Source organism: Austrofundulus limnaeus, unplaced genomic scaffold (assembly GCF_001266775.1).
Source record: "Austrofundulus limnaeus strain Quisiro unplaced genomic scaffold, Austrofundulus_limnaeus-1.0 Scaffold101, whole genome shotgun sequence".
In the NCBI taxonomy this organism is placed as follows: Eukaryota; Metazoa; Chordata; class Actinopteri; order Cyprinodontiformes; family Rivulidae; genus Austrofundulus; species Austrofundulus limnaeus.
In genome coordinates, this window is record NW_013952503.1 from 790,319 (window position 1) to 798,766 (window position 8,448).

The window sequence follows — 8,448 nt, forward strand, 5'->3', positions numbered from 1 at the left end:
ACACACACACACACACACACACACACACACACACACACACACACACACACACACACTTGAAAAATGACAGCTTCTTTGGTGAAAGAGTAAGTGTGCAGCTCTTTGTGGTCCTTTGGTAGTGTCAACAAAAAAAATTGTGTCCCCTTCCATCATTTAAGTTGCCCATCCCTGCACTAATTACTGCACTASCACTAATTATTTCTGTTCATTTCATAACTAAAATGTACAACACAGAATAAACAGAGGCACTGCTGAAATAAAAAAAAAGAAAACTCAAAACACACAGTTGAGCTGCATATTGGGATGATCTCATCTATTCTTAATAAAAAGAGCAAACTAATAAAAAAAGAACTCAATCCACCAGTAAGCCAAGTTGTGAAACTGAATTTGACTCCTAGAAGAGCTCAGATTAAAATTGCAGTGTTTGTTTGAGACAGAAGCACAGASAGCCTCAAAACATCCGTCTGTTCTGTTCTGATGTTCTTTACAAAGAAATGTGGAGGTTTTTATGATGTTTTGCACAAAAACTTATTATTAGCATTACACTATAGCTTATAAAGTGTTGCCTTTTGTTTGAAGAAAAACTTTTTAAAATTGTGTTTTTAAATTCAAACATGAATTTGTTTTCTCTTTGTTTTCTAAAAGGATAAATGTTTGAAAAAGTGCCAGGTAAATAAAGCAAAATAAATCTAAACAAATCACTGTTGGTATCAAATTATTCTTGATTGTGTCTCCACCTACTGGTCTGATTCGGTATGATGTTCACCTACCGGGTGTCTGAGGTCAACAATGAGAAGGATGACGTCTGACATCTCCAGAACTCTCCACAGTTGTCTCCAGGTCTGAAAYAAAAAGGGAAGAATGCAGAAAAAAATAGATAATGTAAAAACTGTGACGTTTCTGACGTTACAATTTCTGATTTTGTCAGTAAGAAAGTTTAAGAGATTTGTTTTAAAATAACGATGACCACAATAATAAAATAATTAGGAAACATAAACACAAGATGTGAAAACAATATAAGCTGTTTAATGTAGAAACATGATCCATGTTAAACTTTATGTGGCAACTAAGACTTACATGTTCTGACAACCTTAACCAAAAAACACCACCATCTCTCAAACATTCAAAAATGTACATTACATAATAGAATCACTTTTTTTTAACTAGAGTGCAACTTATAACTGCTGTTACTAAAATATATTTTATAGCTGTAATTAAATGATTATATTATACCTATAACATATTTATAATTTTTAGTTACATCAATGTTGACGTTTGTATCCACGTAAGGAGAGTGAGCGCACACAAATGAGTTGAGCATCAGCGCACCAGGCCCTTTCAAAAAATAAAACGTGTATTTGTATGTATCTGTGTATTTAGTTTCATCAGTTGTATCCTCTCTGGAATAGAGAAAGCCTGGGTGGGGTTGATGGCTTTTTCATCTCAAGCTCTGATGAGCTCTCAGACTCAGGCCTGGGAGTTTGAGGGTTCTTTGCAGTATCTCAGCTGTTCCTGGGAMTGAGCTTTTCTGGACGGAGATGTCAGACATTTCTCAAGGTTTCTGTTGGAGACACTTCTCCAGTGTGGGGGATCACTGCCCCGAGTGCTCCGATGACCACAGGCACTATAATTGCCTTCACCTGCCAGGCTCCTTCTTGCTCTTCCTCGAGCCCTTGATATTTCTCATCTTTCTTGTACACATATATATTAACACTTAAATATATATTGAAAATTACTCTTGCATTTTGTGGTTTAATTCACTGAATGTATTCGAGACAAATGCAAGTCTCCTGGCAAAAGATCACTTTACAGCTGAACTCATTAATGAGTAACATTAMCTCATGCTGTTATTTGATATTAAGAGACTCGACAAAATTCTTGAAATCTGATGTGGAAAAATAAAATAAAATTCAAGATACCAGACATTTCTGCCAGTGGAAAATAAGTTTTTGCAAATAAAAAAAAAACACTTTATAGATGGAAAATTATGTTTACTGTGCTGAAAGTAAAAAATGAACACAAATAGAGAATGCCAAAGTATTTCGAAGATGTGATACTTCACAGGTCAAAATAAAGACAACTGTGCTGTTTGTAAAAATGTAAGAAAATTGTTGAAAACACTTTTCCACAGGTTTAAAGTTGTTGGACACATGATGTGATAAAGAACTTTTGAACACACATCTGTGGATGTTTTACTTCACCTGGACTCAAAATCTCATTAACAACAAGTCAAAGAGAAGGAACTGGATCTCAACCAGAGAACACTCAGTAAACCCAACATCCCTAACTGTTTCATGAAACAACAGAGGGAAAAGGTACCAGGACCATAAGTTTGGACAGTGATGTCATTTATTTAATTGTGGAACACAACCCAACATGTGTGCCTTTATGTAAAAATATAATTAAAACAGTGACTGTGTGAGATGTCCAGAGGATAATAAAGAAAAACAAAAGCTGTCAAACTTGAGCCCTGACATTTTCATTAAAACACATCTTTATAAGAGAGACAAAAAGACCGAGTTACCTCCAGATTGTGCTCAAAGTGGCTGAGGGAGCCAGGTGGGTTTCTGGAGTGCAAGTCTTCCAGGTAGTCTCTGTAGGACTTCTCCTCTTTCCTCAGCAGGCTCTCTCGTGTCATATCATAATTCCAAGATGGCCGCCGTGGGAAACCAAGACCTGGAAGCGAATAATCAAAACACAGCATGTTGAGCAGAGATCCACAGCTCTAATAACTAYGTTTGAAGACCCAAATAACCTTTCTCTGGTGGGTAGATCTCGTTGATGTCGACTTCAAGTTCTTTATCTGAAACCTGCTGCAGCACAGTCTCTCTGGCCAGCTTCTTCCTCCTCTCTACCTCCTCTTTACTCTCTTTCTCAAACTGCAGTCGAAACCTAAATAAATAAATAAATAAACTAAAATCAAAAATCATCTGAAGTGAGCTCTTTGTGTATTTTTTTCAAACCCTATTGGTAATCTGAACTGGTTGCAACAGATTGTAAAAAACTTCATAGCAAATTTGTTGTTTTACAAAAATGTTTTATGTAAAAGGTCATTTTATGCTTTCTGGATGTTTTCTCTCGGTGTATATTATAACATTTAGTTTACGTACAGGTAACTGAAGTTCACTGCAGCAAAAAAACATGGCACCTCAGCTGTTGTGTTTGCATTTCAGGCTTTATCAACATCACCAAATGTGTAATGAGCTGGTGCCTGACACTTGGGTGATTTTTTTYCCTACCAATTAGCTGAACAAGCAGAGCATATTGCTTCTCAAAGAAGATAAAAGTGTTTCAAACTATAAGAAGAGGATTTGCAGCAGTGTTATTGATAATTGAAGTGTATAARCATCAAGTGGACTCTGAAACCTTGAATTCTTACATTTCTGAATGAAGAGGATAGTAGTGATGATGCCGACATCATACCTGTTTGGGTCATATCTGCTTTCTCTGCCGAAGGGCTGCTGGTTTGTCCTTTTAATTTCAGTGGTCTCACTATCCGAGGTGTCTGACTGACGATCTCCTCCTCGCTCAACACTAGCATTGCGGCTGCTTGGACCCGAACCTGTATCACCTGGCAGAAGTAGTCAGTATGACATTTATACAAACCAGAAAAAGATTCAGTCAGTTTAAGAGAAGCCTGAAGAAGAAACAGCATTAATAAAACTAAGTAGGTTGTAGATGTTTGTACAATTATATGATGTGAGAATTAAGAATGCAGCACAAAACTGTCTAATTTATCATCGTATTTAGTGATTATAAACAGTCCAAATAAATTCACATCTAGATATATCAAAAAGTTCATTTAGAACTGCTTTAAAATCATTTAGTGAGTAAGTTCAAAGTTATTTTGTTATTGATTTCAAACAGAGGGAGCACCGTATTGATTTAAAATGTCAATATTTCAGGAGCAAAGGCAGTGATATAGTGTCCTTTAAATAAGAATTTTCATGATTAAATGATAAAGACACCCTGAATTTCCCATCTTAGACTAAGCTACTTCACCCTGTGATGAATTTGTTAAACACAATACCCCTTTTGGACAACAAACAACAGCAGTAACACATTATGAGTGACATCATCTTTTATAACCATCCATTAGTAGAAAGATAAGTTCTGGAACAGTTTTTCCAATCATTTTAAGATGTGTTCACAGAAACTTYATTTGTTTGGGTGTTTATACTGAAAACATGGACAGGCCAAAGTAAAAAAGGCCTTATATCACTTGACTTGTTTAAGTAGGTTCAAATGGACTTAAAGGATATTAATTAATGGTAAATTGTCAATATTAGTCTGTTGTTGTAATCAGATTTGATTTAAGAGCATCTGAAACACATGTAAAAAGCCAAAATCTAAGGAACATACAAGTTTTTTTTTTTTTTTAGCTACCAGCCATCTAGTTTCCAAAACTAATATCAACCTGCCCTGCAGTTTCTGCTAGCTTAATGCAACTCTTCATGCCTGCTGTCAGCAAAGAGTTGGATTATTTAACGCTTGAGTAGCAAACAGCTTAACTTGCAATTTCTGACGGATAAATATATTTCATAATCCATTTCACATAAACACCAGCATTTATTTTTTTACACAAGTTCGACAGTGTGGCGTTTTGTCTAAAACACAGCAACAAAACGCTGAGAAAGCAGTTCGCTACTACATAGAATTTTAGCCACCGTGATAACGTTAGCATGCTAGTGAGTTAGTTACCTCTATGCTAACGTTAGCATGCTAACAGTGATGGAAGAATTTAGTTACCTCTCTTCTTCTCCCGTTTGACTTGTAGTTGCTTCTTCTTCTGTTTGTTGCTAAACGGCTTTTTCCGAGGCATACTGAAAAAAAAACTAATATAAAGATATCCAAATAGCTGTTTGATGTATTACTACCCAGATCCTCTCACGCGGCTCTCTAATTAGCGTTATTTACATGGATGAAGTTTCTGGACTCCTACACTTTTTTTTAATGACGCCATGTCCACTGCAGACTGCGGAGATTCGTGGACGAAACCAAATAGACACGCTATCTCACTAACACCATTAGTTTTCGTGGCGATTTCAGTAGAATTACTTAAATGAGACCTTTAAAACAGTGATATTCTACGCATAATTATTTAATTGGAGCATCTTTTGGCCAAAAAAAATGGTACACCCCTCCCCCTTCATGAACTATAATGGTACAGTCCACCTTTGTAAACACCTCACAAATGTGCACATTCCAGCAGACAGTCAGACCCAGCCGTGGCACCATGCATTATTAACAAGATCTGTATAAAACGCACAGCACAGTAACTGTGGTCTTTTGGTTATAATAAATATAGGTCTAAAAAAACCAGAAATAGGCACAGAAATCCAGAATGTATCAGGCAATAACATGGGCAGAAATATAGAAAACCCCACCAAACAGCTACAGAAACACAAGGAAATTTTACCACTAAAACAAAAATATATCTATATATATTTTAGAAGCTTTATTGTATTATAAGCATTAAGAACTGCACAAACCTTAGATGTGTCAATATTTTTGTAAATAACTCAAATATGTGGTAGTATAATAAGAGGACATTTTGATAAGATCATTTTTTAGACATACAGAAAAAGCAGTACACTTCATTACATATGATGTGGCTCACACCGCTTGAAGGGTCACATAATGGGCCACTAACAAGTCTAAATTCTTTCTGTGAATTACCACATCTTTTACACATACTTTATAAACTGGTAGTATATATCATATACTTGAATGCTATTTTTTTTATCTTTCACAAAAAAGAAAAACATTATATCCCTTTTAAGGTTAAAATATCAAAAGCATGTTAAGTTAAACCACAGTGGAAGTAATAACACTGATGACAAAAGTGGAAGTCTGTATGAAAGTATAAAAAATTACTTTTTACAGGTAACTGCCAATTTTAATCAACAGAGAAACACCAGAGATTGCTATAGTTCAAATTGCATTTGTACGGAAGAGAGGTGGTAACAATAAAAAAAGAACTGTCTTTCAGACGCTTCCTATCATAAAACCATCACTGTGATGGACTGAAACGTACATTATTGTAGCCTTTACATGCAGTCTCTACTCAACAACTAAGCAACAACAAAAAAAAAAGTTAACAAAAAACAGATCAAACATGGTAGGAAAAAAATAAAAAACATTTCTTCAGTATACTGAGCAGCATTTGTCCTGCCTGCCTCAAACCATCACTCAGGCACAGTCACGTGATCCAACGTCTCTCTATGTTYGTAGTATTGCTTTAATTCTTGACTCTCCATCCTCCATTTGTCTTGATTTGATTCTAACTTCCCCAGATCACTCCTTTTCATCACTTCTAAGAGTTGAGGTGCTCCACTTGAATTGTGGATGCAGACACAGTGATACACAGGTCTTTGTGGGAAGTGATGTCAGCCACGCTGACTGGTTTGTACTCGATKTCGCCGGCAGACACTGTCTTATAATGCTGCAAGTCAAAGTGACAGGGCATGGTTTCTGTTTGTGGGTAGCTGCTCTGGCTCTGTCCATGCTGGCCTCCTCTTGCCGCTCCGCTCCCAGCTCGGCCGGATCCTCCGTCTGCACTCGCTACCCGGCTCTGAGCTCCAGCCCGGCCCTGGGCCTGGCTCTGGTTTGGATTTGTTGCCACGACTGCAGGTGCAGTCAACTGGTCTGGGTTGTGTTTCTCCATGTGTTTCACCAGATATGTCTCCTGAGATGAGGGGAGGATAGGTAGAGGGGAAACAGTGGATACATGACTACACGGTGTTAAGTAGCTGCAAGGCGTCTGATGCCAAAGCTGCGTTTCATAGTGTTTCATGTAGAAATGCTCTTCAGAAATGGACATTTGTCTTACTGAGGTATAAGAGCGGCTGCAAAGACCACACGAGTACATCTTGGCGTGTTTCACTGTGTGTGTGGACATGTGCACCTCCAGACTTGCTGCATCTATGTATCCTTTATTGCAGTTGGGGCACTTGTAGGGTTTGTCTTTGTTGTGTTGACGACGGTGGGACTGAGAGAAAACCATTTTTGGAATTTAAAAAAAAAAAGTTTAAAAAGTGACACAGTAGGAACATTTATATATATTTACATAAAAGAAAAATAAATCTTTTTCACCTGTAAATTTGAGAGTTGTGTGAAGGCTTTCTCACATCCTGGATGGCTGCACCTGTACGGCCGATCTCCTGTGTGAATTCTGGATCAAAAGAAACACACAAACACACACACACGTGTACAGGCGTAGACTCCTGTGACATTCATGGAGCTCTAACCCGACCGCAGAAAAGCACAGACAGTGGAGAAACCTAAGACCCACACAGGACTCACCTGCTGTGCTGCTGAAGGTGACTGAGCTGTCTGAAGCACTTGTCACAGTACGCGCAGGTGTACGGTTTCACTCCGGTGTGGATGCGGATATGTTGAGCCAAATAACTGGAGTTGGCAAATGATTTCGTACAATGAGGGCACTTGTGAGGCTTTGACTCGGTGTGGCTTCTGATGGAGGCAGAAAAGAGACAGAAAAATGAAAATAAAAACATTAAACCGAAGAAATAAAAAAATGAACAGATTTTATTGGCCTATCCAAAACATTTAGAAACAAAACATACAAGAAAAACAATTAAATGATAGAGAAATGCAAAATTTGCAACATTTATAATTAAAAAATTCATAAAATAGTAACATCAAAAAATTGAAGGTTTTAGCTACAGTTTTGTTTCTTTTAGCTTTAGATTTTGGCTTYCAACTATATTATTTCTGATGTGATTTTCTCATGAACTTGACTTGATTATTCTATTATAAAGACTACTGACAATGGTTTAATATCATCTTAAGAAAWCAAGCTTGTTTCCTAAAAGCCTGCAGTTAATCTAGAAACTGTCTTTAACAGGTACCAGAGGGCATAGTACTCCTAGTACTAGCTCAGCCGAGGGATAAACTAAAGTGTGGAGAGCTCGGGCTTTTGCTCGTGATTCAAAATGCAGAGTCGGTTTAGGTCTTTTAAATCCTGCCTGAAAACTCACTGTTTTTAAACTGGCCTTTAATTCAAGTTCAAGTGAGATTCATCAGAAGTTTGGAGTTGTGTCTTTTATCTGTTTTTAGCCTTTTTTTATTTTAGTCATGGTTTTAATGCTATTCTATGTTGTTCCTCCTTGTGAAGCACTTTGGTCAACACTCTTGTTTTTAAATGTGCTATTTATACATAAACTGATGATTGACTGATAGAAAAAAATAATTTGAAAATATCTAAAAATAGTTGCTTGGTTTTCTTGTGATGGCAAGATGGTTAATTATTATTATGGTTCTTTTGTTTCTCCCAGTCTCAAATTTCAATATTTTTGTTGTTTTGACACTGAAATAGATCTGAAACAGTCATGATGAATGTTATTTTGATGAGTTTTCATCTTGAATCGGTTTTCAGCATGACTGTGTCCTGATTTCTGTTCAAGAAGCACTGTTTTTGTTTAAATA

The 8,448-nt window shown here is 36.8% G+C and overlaps 2 protein-coding genes across 6 annotated transcripts in view; both read right to left on the reverse strand.

Annotated features, from left to right (window-relative positions):
• The window catches only part of gnl1 (guanine nucleotide binding protein-like 1), a 13,286-nt gene extending 8,302 nt beyond the window's left edge, over positions 1-4,984 (reverse strand). The window contains exons 1-5 of the mRNA XM_014013436.1: positions 4,750-4,984; positions 3,424-3,571; positions 2,756-2,892; positions 2,525-2,676; positions 771-842 (exon numbers count right to left, since the gene is read on the reverse strand). Coding sequence (XP_013868890.1) covers positions 771-842; positions 2,525-2,676; positions 2,756-2,892; positions 3,424-3,571; positions 4,750-4,822 — 582 coding nt within the window. The 5' untranslated portion in view covers positions 4,823-4,984. The remainder of the gene's footprint in view (positions 1-770; positions 843-2,524; positions 2,677-2,755; positions 2,893-3,423; positions 3,572-4,749) is intronic.
• Positions 4,985-5,439: 455 nt separating this feature from the next.
• The window catches only part of znf384b (zinc finger protein 384 b), an 11,494-nt gene continuing 8,485 nt past the window's right edge, over positions 5,440-8,448 (reverse strand). For 3 of the 5 annotated variants that reach the window (XM_014013438.1, XM_014013440.1, XM_014013437.1), the window contains 3 exons: positions 7,306-7,473; positions 7,096-7,174; positions 5,440-6,991 (listed from right to left, as the gene is read on the reverse strand). In XM_014013438.1, the coding sequence (XP_013868892.1) occupies positions 6,317-6,991; positions 7,096-7,174; positions 7,306-7,473 (922 nt within the window). In that variant the 3' untranslated portion in view covers positions 5,440-6,316. The remainder of the gene's footprint in view (positions 6,992-7,095; positions 7,175-7,305; positions 7,474-8,448) is intronic. The other 2 variants (XM_014013441.1, XM_014013439.1) reach the window with 1 other exon arrangement.